The 24,699-nt window shown below is 46.8% G+C and overlaps 1 protein-coding gene across 21 annotated transcripts in view; it reads left to right on the top strand.

Annotated features, from left to right (window-relative positions):
* ACTR3B (actin related protein 3B) overlaps positions 1–24,699 on the top strand; it is a 102,298-nt gene that overhangs the window by 31,606 nt on the left and 45,993 nt on the right. For 11 of the 21 annotated variants that reach the window (XR_011463923.1, XR_011463924.1, XM_070368962.1 and 8 more), the window contains 8 exons: positions 1,797–1,921; positions 2,612–2,722; positions 9,407–9,508; positions 14,468–14,563; positions 15,459–15,566; positions 19,014–19,157; positions 21,996–22,169; positions 23,590–23,682. Coding sequence is in view for 19 of the 21 variants with exons in the window: in XM_070368962.1 (XP_070225063.1) it covers positions 1,797–1,921; positions 2,612–2,722; positions 9,407–9,508; positions 14,468–14,563; positions 15,459–15,566; positions 19,014–19,157; positions 21,996–22,169; positions 23,590–23,682 (953 nt within the window). In the remaining 2 variants the exon portion in view is untranslated. Of the gene's footprint in view, positions 1–1,796; positions 1,922–2,611; positions 2,723–9,392; positions 9,509–13,414; positions 13,781–14,467; positions 14,564–15,458; positions 15,567–19,013; positions 19,158–21,995; positions 22,170–23,589; positions 23,683–24,606; positions 24,691–24,699 lie in introns of those variants that run through there. The other 10 variants (XM_070368959.1, XM_070368963.1, XM_070368964.1 and 7 more) reach the window with 9 other exon arrangements.

Raw genomic sequence — 24,699 nt, forward strand, 5'->3', positions numbered from 1 at the left:
GGAACACTCAGAGGTTCTCACTGATAGCCACGCTTTTCTCCAACATGTTCACAAGGACTGCTTGGTTCACATTTTGCTTTCGTAGGGATAAACAAAAGGTTTTGAATATAAGCTCTGTGTACCCACCTTTCCTCTCTTTCATGACTTTGGTTACTTCTGTATAACAGTTAAAAGAAGCACACTTTATGGTTTTGTTGTTGCTAAGGGCCACTAAAACATTGGTCCTTTGTAATTTGGGGTCAGAGTACTTGCGTGTAGCTTTTGGGATTACAACAAAGACTGACTTTGTTCTTGTGTAAATTTTTGAGTGCGGTGGCTTCATTCTCACGAAATTTAGCATGTTTTTCTTTAAGGTGGTGATTTTTCTTTCGTTAGATCGATTGCCCATGGCGTCATGAATGGAAGAGTCTTTGTGTGTCTGCAGTCTCTGACGCTGACTTGGGGTGGGATTCTAGGTTCAGGCCTGGTTAAGTTTGTCCAGCACCGCCGCGCGGTCAGGAGCTCCGAGGTCTCCGGCAGGGCGCTCGCGGGGCCCTCTGAGGTGCCGAGGGTACCGGATGACGGCGTGTCCGTGTGCCGTGTGGTGGTGCGCGCCGTGTCCACAGGTGGGCTGTGCTTGTTTCTGCAGGCGCCTTCGTACGCCTTGGCCCTCCGGACTCTTCTGGCCCCTTTCTCAGCCTCGAGGCCCCGACAGGCTCACTGCTTCTCAGCCGAATGTCTTCTCTGGCTCAGTCCCCAGCGTGTCCTGCAGGAAATTCTGGTCCTTCAGATGCGTGCCACCCTTCATAACTTGAAAGCTTCGAGGCTCAATGTGCAGTGGGTTGGGGTGAGAAAAGGAGGCGGGCAGAGTGACTTCTGTCCTTTTTTTCCTGCTTTTGAGGCTGTTACTTGAAGATGCCTTTCTGAGGAAAAGGATTAAAATTCACTCCCATAGCTTTGTTGCTGTTCTTCATTTGTAAATAAATTGGGAATTTCAGATAGTCTACCTTTAAAAATAACTGTATGTGTTTACTAATTTGTTTTGGAATAAAGTTGATGAAGACGAGTTTATAGGAATTCAGAATGTAACCAGGGGCTAGGAATTGAAATGGAAAATTGAATCTTTGTAAGGCTTTCCACATTAGATGTTAAATTCTGGAGTTAAGTTTTATATGATTATTTACTATTAAGTATATTTCTAAATATCAAGGTTAAGCTCTTATTAAAATTTTTCCAAAAAGTCATTAATATTTTTACATAATACAGTTGTTTGATTATTTTACTTTTCTTTTGTCAGATATTAGCAAAATCTTGGTTTTTCTTTTAATGAGAAGTCAGGTTTTTTTTGTAACAATACTAAAAATGTATTTTAAATCTGACATAGAGCTTTATGAATATGACTTGAGAGCATATAGTCATTTTTCAGTTTACTCTTTAAAATATTTTAAATTTTGTCTCTTTCTATATTTTAAATTTTGGCACCTATTTGATACTCCATGGGCATTTCATTTACTGTCTTGAGGGATTTTTTTTTCAGATGAAACTAAGAAATTTAGTAATACAGCTTTTGTCAGCTTTGAAAGTAGACCAGCTAAGTTTCTTTGTGCCTTGCTGAAAATAATACTGGGACCTAACAGCTTGTTTCTGTATTACTTTATGTACTCCTCAATAATAGTCTTTTCTGTGAGCACGCTTGACCCCAAATAAAACCCTAACATTGAAATTTTGCTTATACCTCTATAGGGACTATGTTATCCTTTCTTGATGGTTGGAGTGAGCGTGTGTGGTGATGGATGCTTTGTGCTGTTTTCCCTCAGGTATCGCCATCAGAGAGTCGGCGAAGGTGGTCGACCAAGCTCAGAGGAGAGTACTGAGGGGAGTTGACGACCTGGACTTCTTCATAGGGGACGAAGCCATAGATAAACCCACGTATGCCACCAAGGTAAACCCCTCTGTGAGCGCACAGATGCCGCCAGGGTAAACCCCCCTGTAAGAGCACAGCCAGGAAGGGCAGCAGGACAGGTGATGCAGAGGGGTGCTTTGTGTGGAGACGATGCCCGTGAACGGCAGAGTGCATTTTAATTCTTCTGTTGGAAAAGAGGTTTTTGTTGTTGTTGGTTTGACTCGGGTGTTTTGATGTGGGAGAGCAGGTGAGCTCACACAGCCTCGGGATGCAGGACTGACCTGGGATGCTGGACCGTGTGGGAAGCAAGGTCTGCTCCCCTGGGGTATTGCAGGTGGGCTAAATACCCCGCCAGATGTGGAAAAGTTGTAGATTGATCAGGTGAAAAAGCAGCACTAAAATTATTTAACTAGACGTTTGTTCTAAAAACCCTACAAACTCCACAGATCAAATGGTGTGGTAGGTTAGCTGTACTTTCCCATCTGTTACCTATCCCATTGTTAAGACAATTCTTTGTGCTTAGAAATGGCTGGAGTAGAATATAAGCAATAATCTAATACAATCTTTCTGGCAAAATGCCTGTTACTTCCTTATGTAAGTTCACATTCTCTCCATGCAAAGGCCCTATTTTCTCTAATAACTGGGTCTCTTCCATCTCTCCTGGGCCAGTGTGGTTGTTAAACTGTGGATCTTACTGATATGAACGTGGTTTGGTTTCTCTTGCTCTAGTGGCCAATAAGGCATGGAATAATTGAAGACTGGGATCTGATGGAAAGGTTCATGGAACAAGTGATTTTTAAATATCTTCGAGCTGAACCTGAGGATCATTATTTTTTAATGGTGAGTGACTGGAACTAACAAGAATATATCCCCGTAAATTCCAAGTTGCTTAGATTTTAAGTCCAAGTTTCATTCTTCCCTGGGGAGCTTTAAATTCCTGCTGAAGCTGTTTGTATGAATCGGGGTACTTTTTGGGTAAATGACAGAAGGCTCAGCAAAAATGTCTAGAACCAAAAGGGGCTTACTGTCTCACAAAATGGGAAGGCTGCTCCAGGGCTGGTTATTTCAGCAGCTCAGAGATGGGAGGCGACGGCCAGCCTAGGCACTAGTTCGGCCTCTCATGTTGGTTGCCCTCCGGCCGGGATGGTGGCCCAAGTTCCTGTACCACCTCTTGGTGTGTTGGCTTTCAGACGTAGAAGTGCTTCCTAAGAATTAAGAACCCCTTCCCAGAAACCTTCCTGGTAGATTTGCGCCATCCCTCCATGCCTAACCTGGTCCCTTGCAAGGGGAGTGCAGTGACCTTCACAGGTGTGGGTAACCAAGATTCTCCCTGGGGCTGATGAGGGGACCACGTCAGACACCTGGCCCCAGGAGGGCAGGTCCGTAAATGGGCCTCCAGAGACACCGAAAATGGGGGAGGAATGGATTTGGGTGGGAACCCAGCTGTGTACTCAGATGTCCTCCTGAAGTAAGCGTACGACTCTGATTTTGCTTCTTATAGCGGAGGAAACTGAGTCAAGATGTTACTTTGCCAGGATTTAAATCTTACTCTGAAATAAAATTGAGCTGAATTATGGGCCCTAATAGTGTGGTACTTAATTGATCTTGTTCAAACAAGGTAAAACATGACAGAGAAATGAAAAGAAATCTCTCATTATGGAATCTTTCCCAATTGTTCTCTTCAACATCACATGTTCCCTTCCATGAAATGTTCTTTTTAAGTTAAAATTAATTGCACGTAGAAAACACGTGCGTTATGGAGAGAAATTGCACACAACATAAATTGCACATTAAAACCTACATAATTTAGCTTTGGATTTTTTCCATTTAAGTACATTCTCAAATGGTCCCTGGTCCAATTATATAGTTCTCTCTAATGTTAAATATGGAGTGTTCTTTAGAATTATCTGCCTTAAAATATGCTAACTACAAAGACTGTTACAGTGGCCCATGGAATCTGTATATTTAAATCTGTTAGAGCAAGTCCTTGAAGGTGCTCTGATCTTTTTTTTCTGGCTATGTCACCACAACTAGAAATTATCGAGGGTGAGTACCGTGTTTTTCTGGCCACGTGTATTTTCTCTCTTATGCATCTACTGTGGTTTATGTAAAACAATTGGAGCCAGGAAGCTGACGGTGTGTCTGAGTGGTTTTATCTTTAGAGCCAGAGCAAATCACAGATTCCCACCTGTCACATTTGGCGTTTCCCCTTCTCTTGCGCATCACGTAACTACCTACCTGCTGGACAGGACTTTAGGGGAGGTGCCACCCAGCAGCTTCCTTCTGTCTGCCCCAGCTTCCCTGCCAGAGCTTTCTTCTCCCTCCACTCAGGATGCCTGCTCTCAGCCTGTGGGGCAGATGCACACCGCTAGGACACAGCTCACAGGCAACGTTTCCTCCAAGAAATTTTTTTCTGCTTGAGCCTGCATTAGCCTGGGAAGCGCTAGTGGTAAAGAACCCGCCCACCAGTGAGGAGACACAGGACCCGTGAGGTCGATCCCAGAGTCAAGATCCCCTGGAGAAGAAAACGGCAACCTGGCAACCCTCTCCAGTGTTCTTGCCTGGGAAACGCCATGGACAGAGGAGCCTGGTGGCTGTGGTCCATGGGGTCACAAGGAGTCGGGCACAGCTGAGCACACACTCGCACAAGATAAACCACGGTCTTGAAAGAAGTGTGGCGTGCTTCATATGAACATGGAAAGGTTCATTGGCCAAAAACGAGTACCTACAATGAACCCTCAGAAATAATCCAGTTTTTTAAAGGTCAGAAAATCCTGTGTTCCACGTATTGTGCTTTGGACTTTCCAGATCAGTTCATTGCACAGTGTGACCGAGGCGGTAACAAGAGGGACGTGTCTTTCAGGTTCATCCCCGCAGTCCTCTGTTAATGGGGAAGTTCCGGGGGGTGAAGCTGGTGTAGAGAGATGTATGGTCGAGTCTGAAAGTTAGCTGAAGACATTTATGAAACTGTGGCATCAGATGAAGGCTTCTTGGGATAAGAGAAGCCAATGGGGTTAAATTAAAGGTCCTCAGTCATCCCGCAGATTGTTCTTTATGGCTGTGGTGACCAGATGCCTGGATAGCGTGAGAATGATCTCATCGTGGCTCATGTATTTCAAGACGTTTCAGAGACTCAGCTCCTCTCGGTCATGTGGATTGAGCAGATAGCAAATGGGAGTCCTGCCCTTTTCCCAACACTGATTTGCCCAGAGCTCAAAACAGAATCGCTTGTGTTAGAACCTTGGGGTGCTCTTGAGTGGGAATTGAGTTGTCTCGTTGGAGAGATTTGCAGACTTTTTGAATATGAGTCAAGGAGGAGGAGCAAGCAGCATGCATGCCCGAGAACCAGGAGCAGCAGGAAAGATGGACGTGCCAGCTCAGAGAGAACCGCCCTTCCTTCGTGTGTTTCTGCCACGGGGTCCTCAGTGGCCTGGGTGATGCCCGCCCATGTGGGTGAGGGCCTTTCTCTCTACTCGGTCCTGACTGCTCATGTCTCGCTGAGACACCTCACAGACACACCCAGAAGCGATGCCGCACCCGCTTTCTCGTCCCTCACGCTGCCGTGTGTCCTGACCCTCCGTGCTGCTTCCCTTCCTGACTCTTGAGAGTGACGTGGACCCACTCTGTCCAGCGTGGTGGTCGCCGGCTGGAGCGGAGGTGGATGGCCCTGGGTTCGCGTGGTCCCACCCCTGACCGCGTGCTTTCCACCTTCCAGCACCTTGTCATCTCCTCTCCTGTTCTCCCCTCCTTGAGGATTTATACTTTTGAAAAGGTTACTTCGCTGCAGTTATCGAGAGTCTTGGGGGTGGAGCAGTGTTAGCCCATGTGTTCAGTTTGCTGTCTTCATCAGGCGTGTGGATTGGTTTTGAGGCACCGATTCATTCATTTAGAGTTAGTGCCAGATGATGTGTCACCATTATTAATGAATAAAAATGTGTAACTTGTGTTCATGTGACGTTTCAATCGTGTTTCAGTATTAAAAAAATAAGAATTTGATATCTCTAGTTTAAATCTCATACTAAATAATGGTTTGGGAAAGCTTCATTTAGATTGGTGTCCTAAAGGAACAGTTATGAGCAGGACACAAAGGAAGTGGAGGATTGAGAAAAAACAGATTTATGATTACGGTTCTCAGACCCCATGAGAATTGGCTCTTAATAATGCTGAATTTAATTTGGGAACCAGGAGAACCTAATTATATTGAAAACATTCCCTTAAATGGAAGTATACAGATTTTAAGGTAAATTCTTCCCAGATGGTGAATTGTTTGGTAGCAAGTAATTAAAATGTAAAATGCAGTGGTTTAAGCAAGTTAAGGGTTCTCTTTTTCTTAAATACATTTGTAGTAAGCAGGGCAGCTTCTTTATGTTACTGGAGATCTGTTTAGCACATGGCTTCCATTCAAAGGTTACCTTATGACCACAGATTGACTGCTGCAGCTCCAGTCATAACCTCTGCATTCCAGGAAGGTGTTAAGAGCAGCAGAAGGGAGTCTACTACTTGAGTATCCCTTCAGCCTTGTAAGGAGCTCTCCTAGAAGCCACATCCACCAGCTTTAGCTTCTTGTTGGCCAGAACTTAATCACTTAGCCGTCCCTGTCCAGAAGGAAGTCTGGGAAATGCTTTTCCTGTGGGCCCATGGTCGATCAGTGGTCATTAAAGCAGAAGGGAGACTGGGTGCTGGGTAGGGAGCTCGCATTGCCTGCCGTAATGACGTGACTGTGGGCATGAAGACAGTGGCAAGACAAGATCCCATTCAGCGTCTTAACACTCTGGCCGGGTGTGGCGAGGTCGCCTGTGCTAGGAGCCAGCAGGCCACTTCCCCAGCTCTGCTCGCCGCCCTGCCTCTGTGAGTCTCTCTGTCTGGATAGATACATCAGACAGCTGTACTGGGCAATTCTGTGGAACTTTGCACACAAGCTGTAACCCCAGATTTCACAACATTTGTAAAGATTTTTTAGTATAGGACTGTAAGTGTGAATTAGAAAATTTGGAAGATATCTGTGGGACTTTTCACACCCCTGTGCCATTAACATACATTTTAATATTTAGCGTATCTTCACTTAATCTTTTCACTGTGTTTTTATATGTTTTTGCATCAATATTATGTTTTCCATCCCTCTCCCCCCATGAGGGGAGAGGTTTTCATAATCCTCATTTTAGTGGCTATATAACCCTCCATCCAGTGAATACTGCCTGTCTGTTTAGCACTTCCACTATTTTTAGATGTTTACTTTCACTTCCAATTTCTTGGTTTTATAAGAAGTAATATGAAGTAATCTTTGCATAGTTTTTTCTATATTTAGAATACTTGTTATGTTAAAGATATAAAAGTTATGTATTAATATGATTTTGGGGTCCAGAAGTATTAATAAGTTTGAATCTTTAGTGTACCGTTTCATACTAAAATCTTCAGTGTACAAGAGACCACATTATTTGAACTCTTGTCGGAATTGGATTAATATTTTTGATTATCTGACATTAATTCGCATTTTTAATAACTTGGACCTTAAACCTTTTTCGTATGTTAGTTGTCTGTCCTGTTTTGTGAATTGCCTGTTCATGTCCTGTGCTGTGTTTTTACATATCAGTGTTATATTGCTTTTCCTATAGCTGTGATTTCTATGAACTTTTTTTTTAACCTAGAAGATTTTTTTAATGTGTTAGTCGCCTACTCACGTCCAACTCTTTGTGATCCCCTTGTACCAACCCACCAGGCTCCTCCATCCGTGCGATTCTCCAGGCAAGAGAGTACCGGAGTGGGTAGCCATTCCCTTCTTCGGGTATCTGCCCAACCCAGGGATTGAACCCGGGTCTCCTGCACTGCAGGTGATTCTTTACTGTCTGAGCCACCAGGGAAGAAAGATTTTGGCATCTGGTCTATTACTTCATGACAAATAATAAATGGGGAAAAAGTGGAAACAGTAACAGATTTTATTTCTTGAGTTCCACAATTACTGTGGATGGTGACTGCAGCCATGAAATTAAAAGATGCTTGCTCCTTGGAAGAAAAGCTATGATAAACCTAGAGAGCATATTTTGCTGACAAAGGTCCGTGTAATCAAAGCTCTGGTTTTCCAGTAGTCATGTACAGATGTGAGAGGGGGGCGGGAACATAAGGCTGAACACTGAAGAACTGATGCTTCTGAACTGTGGTGTTGGAGAAGACTCTTGAGAGTCTCTTGAAGTGCAAGGAGATCCAACCAGTCCATCCTAAAGGAAATCAACTCTGATTATTCATTGGAAGGACTGATGCTGAAGCTGAAGCTCTAATACTTTGGCCACATGATGCAACTCATTGGAAAAGACTGATGCTGGGAAAGCTTGAAGGCAAGAGGAGAAGGGGACGACAGAGGATGAGATGGTTGATGGCATCACCGACTCAGTGGACATGAGTTTGAGCAAACTCCAGGAGATAGTGAAGGATAGGGAAGCCTGACTTGCAGTTCATGGAGTCGCAAAGATTCGGATATGACTGATAGACTGAACAACAAAAGTTTCTTTTGTGGTAAAACGTACATACCGTAAAATTTACCATTTTAACCATTTTTGAACGTCCGGTTTGGTGAATGGAATACATTCCCATTGTTGTGCAGCTGTTACCACCATCCACCTCCAGGACTGGTTCATCTCCCAGCCTGGCACTCTGACCCTGTTAAAGAATACCTCCCCCCTTTCCCCTCCCCCGGCTCCCCCAATCCTCCTTTGTATCTCTGTGACTGCAGCTCTTCCAGGCCCTCATACAAGCAGACTTGAACAGTATTTGCCCTTTCGTGACTGGCATGCTTCACTTAGTATAATGTCTTCAAGGTTCAGCCACATTGTAGCGTATCAGAATTTCCATCTTTTTAGGGCCAATAAATATTCTTGTTGTAGGTATGTACCATATTTTGTTTATACTGTGAACTCTTACGTATAATAGGTAGCAACCTTTTGTCAAGAGCACATACTTGTTTTTATCATTTTCCCCCCTTTGCAGATTATGTTTTGAGCTAATATACCTGTGAATTTTTATGTAGTAAGCCTATTTTGCTTTGATATTGACACGTAATTTTCATCCGTCTGGGATTTATTTGGAGCACCAGTTGACACTGAGCTCAAACCCAGGAAGAATCCAGGAGCCTGGCTTCATCTGTTTTCTTGCTGGGAACGTCTTCCATAGGCTCAGTTTTTGCTTCACACCAAACAGGCAGCTCTTGGCTGGGAGACGAGAAACACTCCCTGTTAGCAAGCACACTTTCCATGCTGTTTTTGTCTTCTCCTGATCCTTTTTTCTCCTCTAATTAGTTTAAATGCTTTGTTTATCAAGTGTACTTATTAAGGTGCTTGCATTCCTCTTCAAGGTGAGAAAAGATTTTGTAGCACTCTGTGGTTAATCTATATAATTTCTTCTGGCATGAGTTAGGTTATCGACAGTATAGCTGACATTTGCCCAGCACCTGCTGTGTGCCCTGCCCCTCCCCCACTCAGCGTTTGCATGTATTTACCCAGTTATTTAACCCCACCAACAGCCTTTGTTTTTCAGGTTGATATGCTATGCTATGCTAAGTCACTTCAGTTGTGTCCGACTCTGTGCGACCCCACAGACGGCAGCCCACCAGGCTCCTCCTTCCCGGGGATTCTCCAGGCAAGAACACTGGAGTGGGTTGCCATTTCCTTCTCCAATGCATGAAAGTGAAAAGTGAAAGGGAGGTCACTCAGTCGTGTCCGACTCTTAGCGACCCCATGGATTGCAGCCTAATAAGCTCCTCCATCCATGGGATTTTCCAAGCAAGAGTACTGGAGTGGGGTGCCATTGCCTTCTCCGTTTCAGGTTGATAGGAAGCACTTTAAGGAGATATTTGGTAGCCAGCACTGTTGAAACCTGCAGCTGTTACTCACGTGCTTTAGATGAAAGAGGTCTAGAATAGCAGCCATGACGCTGTGCTGACCATGCAGTGGGTTTGTTTGTTTTTAAGGAAGTAACAGGTTTAATCGCAACACCTTGAGGCTGGCACGTTAAAATAAGTTACATGTTGGGTGACTTTTAGATCCCTTATTTACAGTCTGCTTTTGATGCCTCTATTATTTCTTCTTAAGATTGCGTTCTCTCTCCCATCCGGGGAATATATTGATTCTAATTACAGTAATTAAAACTTGCTTGGGGCACTGGGTTTGAGCTTTGCCTTAGTTGCTAGACAGGAGTCTGAACCAAAGCCCCCGTCGACAGCCCGCTGACTTGTTTGAAGAGACAGCGCACAGCACGGAGTCAGAAGGTGCAGAGGACTTCCAGTCCTTGGGGCCTCCTCTCGGCTCTGCGCTGCCGCCCGGTGTGCGTCCTGAGAGGACATGTTCCTGAGAGGACCCGCCTTTCCTGGGTCTCAAGCAGAGGGCTTAGTGTGCAGGCACGGGCACTGCACACGAGCTTGTGTGTGCCGTGGTGACGAGGTACACACACTGCTGTACATCTCGGGTTTACATTTTATTTTAGACTCAATTGTGATGAAAAGCGTTGTGTGAAATGTACCCCTTTATCCGTATGTTCCTGTTTAGTCCAGCGTGCTGCCTGTGTTCACCCTGTGCTGTGACAGGTCTCTGGAACGTTCCCATCTCATTATCTGACACTCTGCCCTTGAAGCAGCTCCCATTCCTCTCCACTGCACACCTTGTTTTGTTTTTTTGAAGTTGTTGACACAGAAGAACATGAAGGCGTGTTCATGTGACAGCTTATTCGAGGGAGTGTCTCGTGTCAGCACCCATAGAGCCCATGCTTTTTAATCGCTGCGGAAGGTTGTGTTTATGGACGTGGGGTCGTTTGTTGCATCAGTTCTTAGAGATGGGCATTTGGGTTTTTTCCCATCTTAGAAACAGCGCCTCTCTGAGGCACTTTGGTTTTTTTGCGGGGATAGGGTGATGCGATTTTGTTTCCTGGTCTTAGCCGAGAGACTGTCGCTAGTAGGCGTGTCTCTCACTGCTCCTTGCTGATGCTTTTGGTAACAATAACTCACCACATGCCAGGTGCTGCCTGGGTTTAGGCTCCTGTGAGGTCAGCACTAATTGTGCAGAGAGAGGAAGTCAGTTTCCAAACTTAGGAAAATCGAAGGCGGGGCGTGAACCACAGAGCTCTCCTCCTGGGCGGGCTGGTGTGGGCTCGGCTCAGCTGTTTTGCTGCCCGCTATGGTGTCTGGTTTTTATGTGTTTTGTTTATGTGTTCATGTTTGAAAACTCAGGTTTGATTTTTCTCTTTGATTTTTATTGGGTGAGTTCTTCCTGAGAATTCAGTAATTTTTAAAAATTGTTTTAGTTCCTTTTATTTGTACAGTTTAAAATATTTTGAAAGAATGTTAGACTTGAAAGTTTAAAAAAATCTTTACAGATTACTTCCATATACTCTTTCTCCAGCTCCCTCTGTTAACGTCTTTCGTAACCGCAATGTAATTATCAAAACTAGAAAATCAACATTGATGTGATGCTGCTAACTCATCCACAATCCAGATTTGAATTTTTCTGGTATTTCCCTTTTTTTGGTCCCAAGACTCAGTATTTAAAACTTTTTTTTAATGTAGCTATACGTTTGTGTATTTACTTGCGTTGTAGGGGTGACTGCTTCCTCCTGTGCTTAGTGACTAAGTTGTTACACTTGCACATTTTCTCACCTTCTCTTCCTTTCCTCTGTCACCTGCTTTGGACTGATTGTTACTAAACACTGGGCTTCCCTGGTGGCTCAGAGGGTAAAGAATTGCCTGCAGTACAGGAGACCCGGGTTCGATCCCTGGGTCAGGAAGATCTCCTGGAGAAGGGGTTGGTTACCCACTCCAGTATTGCTGCCTCGAGAATTCCAGAGATGGAGGAGCCTGGCTGTAGTCCATGGGGCTGCAAAGAGTTGGACACGACTAACACTTTCACTACACATTCTAATATTTACATCTGTAACGTTGTGTATACTAATATATGTGATACTCTGTCAATAGAACAATTATTTTTTGATTCCATGATACAAGGTTATCAATGTCTTTTTATTCTTTCCTCCTTTCCATGTATACCTCTCAACTTAATACTGGTTCTGCTGATTTAATTTACAGTGTTTACATTCTGTTCTATGGCTATAATTCTCAGAAAAGAAAAATCTTTATTTCTACATCTTATATGGATTAATTGCTCACTGTGAGTCATTGGCTGTACTTTCTGCATTTTGATTGTCTGGCTAAAACTTATCTCCTAATAGTTAATTCAGGAAAGCTTCATAGGAATGAGATTCTCCCAGGTTCTTATATGTTTAAAAGTGAAAAGGGAAAGTCACTCAGTTGTGTCCGACTCTTTGCGACCCCATGGACTATACAGTAACTCTCCAGGCCAGAATATTGGAACCTTTCCCTGCCACAGGGGATCTTCCCAACCCAGGGATCGAACCCAGGTCTCCCGCATTGCAGGCAGATTCTTTACCAACTGAGCCACCAGGGAAGATTTGTTTTTACAACACAACTGGTTAGCAATGTGGCCACACCCTCCTGCCCTGAGGACCCTGTAAGTGACCCAGTGGTACACACCTGTGTAGTGTTGATGGCTGAGACCGGCTGTACTTTCTGTGCTTTAAGGGTTGCTCTGTGTGCTCAAACATTTTTTGTTGTTCAGTTGCTAAGTCGTGTCTGACTCTTTGCGACCCCATGGACTGCAGCTCGCCAGGCTTCCCTGTCCTTTACTATCTCCTGGAGTTTGCTTAAACTCATGTCCACAGAGTTGGTGATGCCATCTAACCATCTCATCCTCTGTCTTCCTCTTCTCCTCTTGCCCTCAAGCTTTCCCAGCATCAGGGTCTTTTCCACCGAGTCAGCTTTTCTCATCATGTGGCCAAGGTATCTGGATCTATTTCTCCACTCTTCTCCAGTAGCATATTGGACATCTTTCGACCTGGGGGGCGTCCATCTTCTGATGCCATATCTTTTTGCCTTTTTGTACTATTCATGAGATTCTCCTGGCAGGAATACTGGAGTAGGTTGCCATTTTCTTATCCAATGAACCACGTTTTGTCAGAACTCTCCACCATGACCCATCCATCTTGGGTCGCCCTGCCGGGCATGGCTCATCACTTCACTGAGTTATGCAAGCCCCTTCGCCATGACAGATGTGTGATCCATGAAGGGGCTGCTCAGACTAAGCGTGCTAAAATCCCACAGTGTTCTCTCAGAGTTCTGGAGGCTTCAGGTCTGTAGTCAGGTGCCGTCAGGGCTGGTGTCTGGTGAGACCGTCCTTCCTGACCTCTCCGTGTCCTCCACAGTCTTCCCTCTGTGCGGGTGTGAAAGAGAGCTGTCCGGTCTGCCTTCCTTTTCTTGCAAAGACATTAATCCTGTGGAATAAGGGCTCCCCCATGACCTCATGTACCCCTCTTCCCTCCCTAGAGGCTTCCTCTCCAGATGCGTTCACACAAGGGTTGGGGCTTCAACGTAGGAATTCTGGGAGACACAGCTCAGTCTATAACAAAGGGTAACGTGGAATTTTTTGCCTAAAGGCCCAGAGAATTTTTATTTATTTATTTTTTCTTTCTTTTTTTTTGCAGCTTAAATATATGATGTATATCCATATTTATTGACATGGAAAAGTGTTCACAACATACTGCTGAATGACAAAAAGCAGGTTTATTTATTCTTTTTCTGTAATCCTGTTTACTTCCTCCTCTTTGATAATGGTAGTTATTTTAAAACAGATATTTGAATTTTCTGAAATGTCTTTACCATGATTTTCACCTGATTCGTTTTTTTCTGTTTTTCTGGGTGAATGTTTTTTGGTCTGCCGTTTGTTTTTCCTGTTACTTTTCTGCCTTCCCTCCCTTTCTCGTGTGGTGTTTTTATACGGCCTTTGGCTGGTTTCTTTGAGTTCTTTCCTCATCTTGGAATGAAGGGAGTTCTTCTGGACAGCTCTGCGTGTGAGTTTGGGCCGGGCGCGGGTGAAGAGGGTCTGGGCGAAGCTGCTTCTGCGTGGGTCTTTCTGCCTCGCAGCTGATGGCAAAGTTGCCTCATCTGACCTTGTGGCCTGTGCTCTCACAGCAGCTGGGGCTCGGGGAGGGAGGCTTCTCAGCTATTCTCTGCTCAGACTGGTCTTGTTCCACGCCGGGGCGCCCTGCTTCAGCTCTTCTCGGAGACCTGCGTGGCTGGCCTGCCATCTGGAGTCACCGGTCCTTCCCCTTCTTGGTGTCCTCTCTTGTCCCGGGGGCGGGGGGTGTTACTGCCCTTGGCAGCTCGCCGCAGGTCTCCTCAGCTTCAGGGTGTGTGGGTGTTGCATTATCGAAGGTAGAGTTTCCTTTTCTGTGTCTGGTTCTTGTTTTGGGGGTGGCTAGTAAGAGCAGAAGTGTTTAGAGAGGTCCTTGCTCTGCTGTGTCAAAGCTCCTAAGACATTAGGAGCTGTAAGACCATTTCTTTCTTTTTTTTTTTTTTTTAGACCATTTCTTAAAGTACTGATTTCTTTAGAGTACTCCCTGAGTGTGCCCTACCTGTGAAATTAAGAAATGGTACAGCAGCCTAGTTATCATGCTTTTAGGGTAACTCTTTTATGATTCTGTTGTAGTGACATGAAATTTGAGTGAACGCTACATACAGTGAATGTTTTCTTACAGACAGAACCGCCACTGAATACACCAGAAAATCGAGAGTATCTCGCAGAAATTATGTTTGAATCATTTAATGTCCCAGGACTCTACATTGCAGTTCAGGTAAAAGCAGAGTGATTTTTATGATTCTTAAATATCCTTGGCTGTCTCATAGTGGAAGGTGATCCTAAAGGCTCCTGTTGTGAGACTGCTGTGTGTTCTTCCTTTTCTGCACCCTCCACACACACACACACACACACACACACACACACACTATTTGGGTTTGAACTCAAATGCTGTCTGAACATGTTCTGTGATCTGTGTTTTTACTGCTGGTATGGAGCTGTCCAGCTTTTGTCTTTTCACATACATGAGCATCTAAGGTATTTGGGTGACAGGCTTGAGACAATGGTTCTTTTTTGGCTTCTTTCCCTTCTGATCATAAAAAAGAAAAGATGCTATAGAATCTGTTGAAAAACAGAACAAAACTCTCTAGAGAACAAAAATCCCTTTGGGATTTGGGCTCCATGAGCTTGTAGAAGCTAATTGTTCTGAATATGGGGTTTTTGTTGGTTTTGGTTGTTGTTATTTATCTGCTACTCTATATAAAGGAACTGAGATTTTTGGGAATAAATTTTTAAAAAGTATCTCCCAAAATATTTTCTGCATACTCTGGTCCTTCACTTCTAAGAAAAAGGAGGAGGAGGAGTTACATAGAAAATTAATCTGGGAGATAGCAAATGCCATGACCTCTGGTGGTTCTTACCAGCTTTTCTTTGCAAGACTCTGGTTTATTTTGCAGAAAGCTTGACTCCTTAGGTGAAGCTTACAGAATTTGCATGTTAGTCCCCCATGGGACTGGGATTTGAATTCTTGGGGGAAGATGGAGGGTGGGGAAGGGAAGAAGTTACTCAGACTTGTTGAGTAAGAGAAGGCTTGACTGAACCTGAGAACCCTCAGGTGAAGGCCTTGGGAAGAGTCTCCCCGAAGGCTCATGGTCTCCGTGTCTCCCCTGCAGGCAGTGCTGGCTCTGGCCGCCTCGTGGACATCGCGCCAGGTGGGCGAACGCACGTTAACGGGGATCGTCATCGACAGCGGGGACGGGGTCACCCACGCCATCCCAGTGGTAAGTGGCATCTTCAGGGCCTTGCTCTGTGGGCCTCACCTGATCAGAGGTGAGGGAAGAGATGAAGGGAAAACACCCTTCTGGAGTTAAGACACCACTTTAGAGGACATGGCTGTACTCAGCCAAGGTAGCAGGAGTTTCACACCCAGGAGTGTGAGAAAGAAGACAGCGGCCTGTGTCCGTGGTGCTGGCAGTTTGGGATCTGCAGTGGGAGGTTCCTGCAGTCAGAGTGTCAGCAGTGGTTTGGGGTCTCCTGGGTTCCGCGTGATCCCACGGTACATCACCAGGGGGTTTTCCTGGCTCATGTTCTGAGCTGTCCGCTTGGGTATCAGTAGCTCAGGATGACCTCTTTGCTGTGTCACAAGAGGTGGGTAGCTTGACCCAGCTCCTGCTTTAGAGGAATCACTTCTTGCTTCTTATTTAAGAGCCAAGAAAGGGAGATGCCCTGGTGGCTCAGATGGTAAAGAATCTGCCTGCAATGCAGGAGACCGAGGTTTGATCCCTGGGTTGGAAAGATTCCCTGGAGAATAGAATGGCACCACGCTCCAGTATTCTTGCTTGGAGAATCCCACAGACAGAGGAGCTATAGTCCATAGAGTTGCAGAGTTGGACATGACTGATTTTCACTTTCAAGGGATGATTGTTTATTTTGGCCTGCAGAATACTCTGCAATGTCAGTTTTTGGTTTTAAATTTCAAAGTGTTAGAGAAGTGATTTCTTAATTCAGGCTTCAAGAGAACACTATCTGTTTTTTCTTTCAGTCCAGTGGATTATTTAAATTAATTATTTGAAAGTGAAAGTCACTCAGTCGTGTCCAACTGTTGACCCCGTGGACTACACAGTCCATAGGATTCTCTAGGCCAGAATACTGGAGTGGCTATCTGTTCCCTTCTCCAAGGGGGATCTTCCCAACCCAGGGATCGAGCCCAGGTCTCCCGCATTGCAGGTGGATTCTTTAGCAGCTGAGCCACCAGGGAAGCACATTATTTGGTTTGCTCTTTTAAAGGTGAATTGAAGCTGCCTGCAGGGGGCGCACAATGGACAGTCAGACCCGCTCTGATTCCTCATCTTCCTCCTCCAGACTCAGATTCAACCCTGTTACTAGTTATCAATGGATACTGCAAGTGTGTTTTTTGCATACATGGGTGCGTGTGTGTGTCTTTTAAAAGTACAAACTGGTGGTTTTTTTTAAAAGCAATTCATTTACTTTAATTGAAAAAATAGTCACCATTTCATTTCAGGCATTTGAGAAGTGATATACTAATACGCTAAAGCTTTAATTCCTGGAAGGCCAGCGTTCACTGCAGGGCAAGGTTCCTGTGTCCACAGTCCACAGTCAGGAGGATACAGCCACATTCCTCCCGCCTGCCCCCCTGCCAGTGTGCCCTGAGCCCCGGGGGGGTGAGGAGAGACGGGGCAGAGCCTTCTCCGTGCTGGCAGAGCACCCTCCGCTGGGCCCTGAGCCCTCCCCACTCTTGAGGGCCATGACCAGTGTTGGAGACCCTCGAGGTTACTGCTGAGGGCTGGCCTCCGCGTTGAGGTCATGCCCTCAGAGACAGGGCAGACCTGGGTCTGGACGGCGCCCTGCTTTTTGCCTCCCTCTGGCATCTGATTGAGGAGAAGAAAAGAAAACTTCTACATGGTGTTCAGGCCCACAGAGAAAGCTGTTGTTCAGCTTTTTATCTGTTTCTTATTTCCAGTATTTTCCTGATTATAAAAATTACATTTGTTGAACAAAATTTGGACAGATAGAGAAGGGAAAAAAAAAAAAAGACCTGTAGTACCCACTCAGAGGACTGCATTATGCTTTTGGTTATATATCTTTCTAAGCTCTTAAACACACGTGCATATATTTTAAGCAGAATTAGAATATTCTGTGTCTGATTTTGTATTCTGACTGTACAGTGTAATCCTAAATTTATATTTTGCATATTGGTTTATCCCTAGTGTATGGTTAAATATTCTGTGTAAAAAATAGTTACTACATAATAGCCCATCCTCTGGGTATAGCATCACTCATTTATTTTCCTGTTGTTGGTTTTGTGGGCCGTTTTAATATATTTAATGCTGCAATGAAGCTGATTGAACACTGGTTGAATTCATTTTAGAAAGTGTTATATATAAAGCATAGATGGTAAAGAATCCGCCTGCAGTGTGGGAGACCTGGGTTTGATCCCTGTGTCAGGAAGATCCCCTGGAGAAGGGAATGGCAACCCACTCCAGTATTCTTGCCTGGAGAATTCTGTGGACAAAGGAGCCTGGTGGGTTACAAAGACAGAGTGACTAACACAAGACATAGAATATAAAAATTGTGAGTGGTTTGTGTCAGAGAGAGCTCATATTCTTATGAGTGTTTATGTTTATTATTTTAATAATTTGTTCATATCTTTTATCTCGATCTTAAAATATTTAATAAATGGCTTGGACTCTTTGGGAAGGCCACAGCTTCTCTGCTAGATGGAGTTACGTCAGAAGAAACCTCAAGAGGAACTCAGGGACTTGTTCCTGCAACTTAACTGGTGATGGCGTCTGTGCTTACAGCTGTTAGGACTGACACGCTGTGACACAGAGCCGCCTCTGTCCGCTCTGTCCCAGGGGCTCATGGCCCAGGAGACAGGGCTTCACAGGAGACTGAGGGTCCCTTCTGCACTCGAGGAAGCTGGCCTCGCTGACCGTCAGCTCCCTGGAGCGAGCTAGAGGCGCCCAGCCTGGCTTCTGTGGTGGCTGTGCCCGCAGGGCAGTGGGCGGGGGCGCCAGGCTGCAGCTCCTTGCTGGCACCGGCGGAGGACGGCCCAGCCCCTCCCAGCGTGGTCCCCCGCGGCGGAGTGCTCAGGGGGGCTTGACCAGTTATCCCTGAGCAGTGCCACTCACTGCATGGTGGAGGGCACCACTTCCTGGGCGCTTACTACCTGCCCGGGACTGGCTGGGTGCTGGACTTACCCATGAAGGCTGTGTCACCAACATCCGCCCCATGTGCCCCACGTTATGGATGAGGGCACCGAGGCTGAAACGTGTCACCAGCGTCCACGGCCCCTCAGCCCATGCCTGTGGAACCAGACTGAGTCCAGGTTGTTGGCATCTGCGTCCTGCCTGCTAACCAGATTGCTGAATTTTCATGACAGGTCCACTTCTCGTTGCTGTAACACTTATAAATAAAACTTTTTCCTTTTCGTTAGAGGAACAAAAGGAGGATTCATCCGTTGTTCTGACTGGCAGCCATACTTTTTGGAAATGAACTGTCTTACAGGGTTTTCTCTTCACATTCTTGAAAACATCAGGTTCTACTGACGGAACCGCACTTGGCTTCAGGCCTGAGCGAGCCCTCCGCAGACAGTGTGGCTGAGGGAAACCCCGTGGTGCTGCGCGGGCAGGGCCGACTCAGCCCGGGAGCCCGTGCCTCCTGGACTTGCTCACAGGCCTCCCCTGGTCTTTTCCCTCCTTCCCTAGGCAGAAGGCTACGTGATTGGAAGCTGCATCAAGCACATCCCGATTGCAGGGCGGGACATCACCTATTTCATCCAGCAGCTGCTTCGGGAGCGGGAGGCGGGGATCCCCCCGGAGCAGTCTCTGGAGACCGCCAAAGCCATCAAGGTAGAGACAGGCGGGGGCAGGCCGGTCTGCCCGGAGAGAAATGGTGTTTGGAGGGTTCCCTTGCTGCCATCCCCCCCGCCCCCCGCTTCATCTTCCTTCCTCCTCCCTCCCCAAGAGAACGTGGGTCTCTATCCGTTTATGCTTGCGGGGGTTCCTGCTGTTAATGAGGGCAGCTTGGTGGCCGGGGTTGAGCACCGGACCCAGGCCAGCATCATTTCAAGGAGCCTAATTAGGTTAGAACTTCAGTTAGCTGAGCGTGTCTGCCTCCCCTCCCTCCAAGTTCATCTCTAGCTTAGGGAGCAGCAGCAGTGATGTCAGGGGTCTGGTGAAGTCAGCCAGCGTTCAGACGCATTTCCAGCACCTGTAGAGTGTGGTTCTGAGCCCTGTGAATTACAGCTCAGAGTAATGCTGTTCCAGGGTGGGGTCATTGATCGGCGCCCCCCACCCCGCCCCCTGTCGTTTCTAGACTGTAATGACCATGCTGGAAAGGTTTCAGGGGCTTTAAGATCAAATCAGTAAGATGAGAAGAAAAACGTCCTACAGGGCCTTTCTAAAAGTGCCTGCTTGACCGGGCCCATCAGTCTGGTCTTTGTGTTTCTCTGTATCTAGCAGCTGACAGACCCTTTTTAAAGAAGCTTTCTTTCCAGGTTGAAAATCAGGACAAATAACTGAAAATCAGGACAAATCACTAGAAATCAGGACAAATTACCATTTTTTATTAGAGCCAAAATGCAAGAGAGTCTTCATAATACAAGGGTGATTATTATACAGATGAAGAGCAAGGGTTTTGTTTATGGAGAAGCATTTAAGTGTGGGGGTGACACGGGGCCTTGGGCGTCTCCCCTTCTCATAGAGCACACAGCATCTGAACCTCAGGGAGTTTAACCTCCCCTGCCTGTCCCCAACTAAGCACCCAGTAAGGGGCTTGAAGGGAGCAAGGGGGCACTCCCTTTTTTCCCCCCGCCCTCGGTGAGCACAGGTGTTCTGGGGCCGGGGCTTCTGCGAGGAGGGGCCCCCGCTACCCTGGGTGTCCAGGACAGGAGCTTCCAGGGAGGAGGCGCCTCAGAGCTGAAATTGCAGCCCCGGCCCGACCCCAGATCCACCCTCTCTCCTGGGAAGGTCACGGAAGCGTCCTTTTAGACTGAAACCTCCCCCATCTGCCCTCCCTTCGCCTTTCTTCTTGTCCCTTCCCCGCCCCCTCTGTCATGCACGTGACCAGCCCTCGGGGTGGACGTGGGGGAGCGGAGCCCTGAGCGGTGACTGGGGGGCTGTTTTCCGGGTCCCCGTGGTGGCCTTTCCTTGTCGCGGGCCCTCTGGGGCCCGGTGCCGACCCTGACCCTGGATCTGGTGTGTTCAGGACGCACAGCGTGTGGCTCAGCTGTGAAGTGGGGCTGAGAGAGACCCCTGTCCCTCTAGCCAGCTGCCTGGCCTGTGGTTAGTCCTCCACTCACTCCTTCCTGAGACCGGGGCGGGGGCGTCCTGGAAAGGTGGTGGAGCCCCTGCACCCCACAGGGGTGGTCTCCGCAGGCCTGAGGCTGGTGGGCCTGGCACTCACGGTCCTGGCAGCGGGGGTTCAGAGCTTAGTGCAGACACGGCTGCGCCCCATCCAGCGTCACTGAGGTGTTCATGCCGTCACTTAGACCAGTTGAGATGCCCTAAGAACTCAGCAGGCCTCCAGGGCAGCGGCACACTTCTGTCTGCAGTCTGCAGACTTGCAGTCGTATGGACTCACTCTGATGTTAACGAGCACAGTGTTGTGGAGCTTATAATTTGACAGAGTATATCAAGGATGGCAATAGGATCTGTTTCAGGGATTCTAGGACACTTCAAACTTATTATCGTGAAACCACCTTCAGTTCAGTTCAGTCTCTCAGTCGTGTCTGACTCTTTGCGACTCCATGGACTGCAGCACGCCAGGCCTCCCTGTCTATCACCAACTCCTGAGGCCCTAAGATGTGCGGTGAGCATGAGCTCTGTGCCTGGTGTTGAACACAGCCTACGTTGCCCACAGGAAGCTTATTTCAGGATCTGGTAACCAAGAGCCACCTGCTTCTCTGCTGAGGTCAGCTCTCAGGACAGGTGGTTGACCAGAGATCCCCAGGGGAGCATCACCAGACGCCAAGGAGACACTGGGCACGTCTCAGGCTGGTGCTGGTGCCTGGGTGAAAACCAGGAGCAGGTTCTCAGGCTGCGGTGTGTGGCCACTCTGTCCTGCCCATTGGCCTCTTGTCCGTGGCGCCTGGCACCTTGTAGCGTGCCGTGTCGTCTGCTTCTTCGTCACGTCGTTGCTTCCTCTCCTGACTCCGTGCTGGAGTGTGTGCTCCAGCGGGCAGGGGTGTGTGTTTTCTTGTGAGTCCTGTGTGTCCACGTTGTAGAGCTGGTGGCTGTGCCGTGTCAGACTGCACAGCAGGTTCACGACCCGTGATCAGCCGTGTTCGGTATCAGGGTGAAGTCGGCCGTGTTCAGTGTGGGGCTGCAGTGCAGGTCTGCTGGCCTGGGTGGACGGCTGTGAGTGCCTGGGCAGGCGCTGCGTGGGGCCCCACGAGGAATAAGGAGACAGGAGATGGAGACAAGATACCTAGTACATGCTGTCAGTACTTCAGCTGATAAGCAGCAGAATATGACAGGGGAGGGCTGAGATGAATAGCCGAGCTGCAAAGCAAGCAGGTTCACTCATAGTCTGGAGCAGAGTCATGAAAAGTCTGTGAGGCCGGACCGCGTCCGCACTGGAGTTGTGATGAGCGGGCAGGACTGGTTTCGGGGTGTCCAGGGCTGGGGGTCACTGGGTCTCGGTCAGAGGCAGACTCTGGTGACTTCGCTGTGTGTGTGTGTCTGCAGGAGAAATACTGCTACATCTGCCCTGATATAGTCAAGGAGTTCGCCAAGTACGACGTGGATCCTCGGAAGTGGATCAAACAGTACACGGGGATCAATGCCATCAACCAGAAGAAGTTCGTCATAGATGTTGGCTACGAAAGGTTCCTGGGCCCTGAGATTTTCTTTCACCCGGAGGTAAAGAGGCGGGCTTTCTGAGAGCAAAGTCCGTTGTGTGTGGTGGAGCGATGCTGCCCCCTGGTGTATGTAGGCAGCAGTCCTCGGGCCGCCTTCCCGTAAGGACCGCCGGGCGCCCGCTGTACCCTCTGCAGCTGTTACAGCACCGTGTGTTATAGCACCTGCTTGACTGTTGCCCTTTTTAGACCTGGCTCTCTGTTGAAAAAACAGGTAACAAGTGATTAGGAAGATGCTTTAAGAGCAACAGAAGATAATGGAATGGTGTTGCTCTCATAGTAACGAGAAAACTAGTTAACCCCCGCAGACCATCAGTGTGGGCGTAGGAGGGCACGTGACCTTTCCATTCTTTGTGACGGTCTGTCCCAACTCCAGTTTTGAACCCTGTGTTTCCTGCTGCAAATTAAAATTAGTTAGAGCTCCTGTCTGAGCAGCAGCCTTTCCATCAGTTAGACAGGCTTTAAGAATTACAGGCCTCATTGTGTTAACTATAGTCACAAAGAGTTATTATTAACTCTTACAGATACAGTAATGAAGAGACGACATTTTAAGATTTAATAAAATGGGTTGTATTCGTATTTTGGTTTGTTTTTCTAATTCAGTTTGCTTTTGGTAGGTAGGTTACACGCTGCCACCTGTTTCCACTGTGTGTCACCTTTCGTGCAGGCAGATGGCTCACAGTGTCACCTCACCACAGTCTTAACACTCATTCGTGCCCTTTGATATCATAGATTTAAAACAGATACAAAACTGACCATGACCAGTGAACAGCTGGTGAGCACCTGGATGTTACTTTCTTGAGTTCATTAAAGGTGTCCTTGATTTTTAAAGCATAGTTCAAATGTTTAAAATTGAATTCTTTTACACTTCACCTTATTTGACTTACAGAACTGAATCGAAGACTGTTTACTCAGTGACGTGACCGTTACCATATTGTTTCATTGGAAAGCCACCCCTTCCAGCCGTCCCCCTTGCACCTCCGCCAGGCTTCTGGCTCAGGTTTCCAGTGTGATCGTTCATTGGCTGTGTTTTCTCTTGTATCCTGGGCTAATTTTTACATGACATTAATACTCATAAGTGATACACTTGTTCTTACTCACGGTGTTTCCATAACATCACACACATGTGACTTACAGTCTTGGACTGAAGGACTCCTGGTGTCTCCTGACGCAGGGCTGGGTGCTCTTGGCTCCTATGTGATGTTTTCCCCTCACTGAGCCCACACGTGTCGCCGGGATGTGTCACCATCAGTCAACCCCATGCACACTCACTTGGGTTCGTTTGACATACCAATATTTGACGTGGTCATTCTAGCCTGATGGTTTTAAAAGTTACAGTACTTACTGTATTTATTACAGTCACTTTAAAAAAAAGTTATTGAGAGAAGTATGTAATGTTTCTTTTATGTTTGTACAAAATTCAGTTTGCCAACCCAGATTTCATGGAGTCCATCTCGGAGGTTGTTGATGAAGTCATACAGAACTGCCCCATTGACGTTCGTCGTCCGCTGTATAAGGTATCAGCCGCCTGGGGGAGGTGCTCGGGTTTCATCCCACAGCCTAAGGCCCAGCATTCTTAGAAGAACAGGTTCTTAACATCAGTGTGCAGACGTTCCTGTCTCACCGTGGTCTTGTAGGATTTGTTAAAGGCCAGCATACTGGTGAAATGTTTTTCTTGGAGTGGCGATGACATAAATGTTTGGAAATAGGACTCAGTTAACCGGAAGTTTTTAATTTAAGTCTTCTTGTATCTTTATTCTTATCTGGCCAGCTGTATTTTAAATTGGACAATTTTAACCCTGCATAATGACCGATAGATAAAGGCAGCCCTTCCCCGCCTGCTCTCCCTGAATTCGCTGGTCTTGCTTCACACATGTTTAGGTTTGTCCCACATGTGCTGTTGCCAGAAAGAAGTTAGATCCTAACTGAAGTGTCGGGTGGGAATGCCCATGTGATAATGTTTTCCAGAATTCTGTGTGACCAGGGAGCTTTGAAACCTGAAATGAGAAAAGACTAGTCTGTGTAATTACTGGATAAAAGGAGATGTTGCTGACAGCTGGATATTGAGAGCAGGAAGTGGCGGTCAGCTGGCCTTCCTTCACCTGTGGCTGCCCTCTGCCTCATGCTCTAGGCCCGCAGCCTCTGCCGAGTCTTACCTTCTCAGCTCGGGGGGCTGAGCTTAGAGGAGACCATCAGGCCCGGGAGTGAGGGCGTACACAGTAGAGTACTGTGTAGTCTTCAAAAAGAATGAGGTGAATCAGTGTAAATTCAGATGAAAAGACGTTATAGTATATGTTAAGTGAAAAGGGAAATCGTAAAATTTATATATACTATTATTTAATTTAAAATGTAGTTTGTGTATGTATATATACATACATCAGATCAGATCAGATCAGAGTCACTCAGTCGTGTCCAACTCTTTGTGACCCCATGAATCACAGCACGCCAGGCCTCCCTGTCCATCACCAACTTCCGGAGTTCACTCAGACTCACGTCCATCGAGTCAGTGATGCCATCCAGCCATCTCATCCTCT

The sequence above is a fragment of the Bos mutus genome, chromosome 4 (genome assembly GCF_027580195.1).
Source record: "Bos mutus isolate GX-2022 chromosome 4, NWIPB_WYAK_1.1, whole genome shotgun sequence".
NCBI lineage: Eukaryota > Metazoa > Chordata > Mammalia > Artiodactyla > Bovidae > Bos > Bos mutus.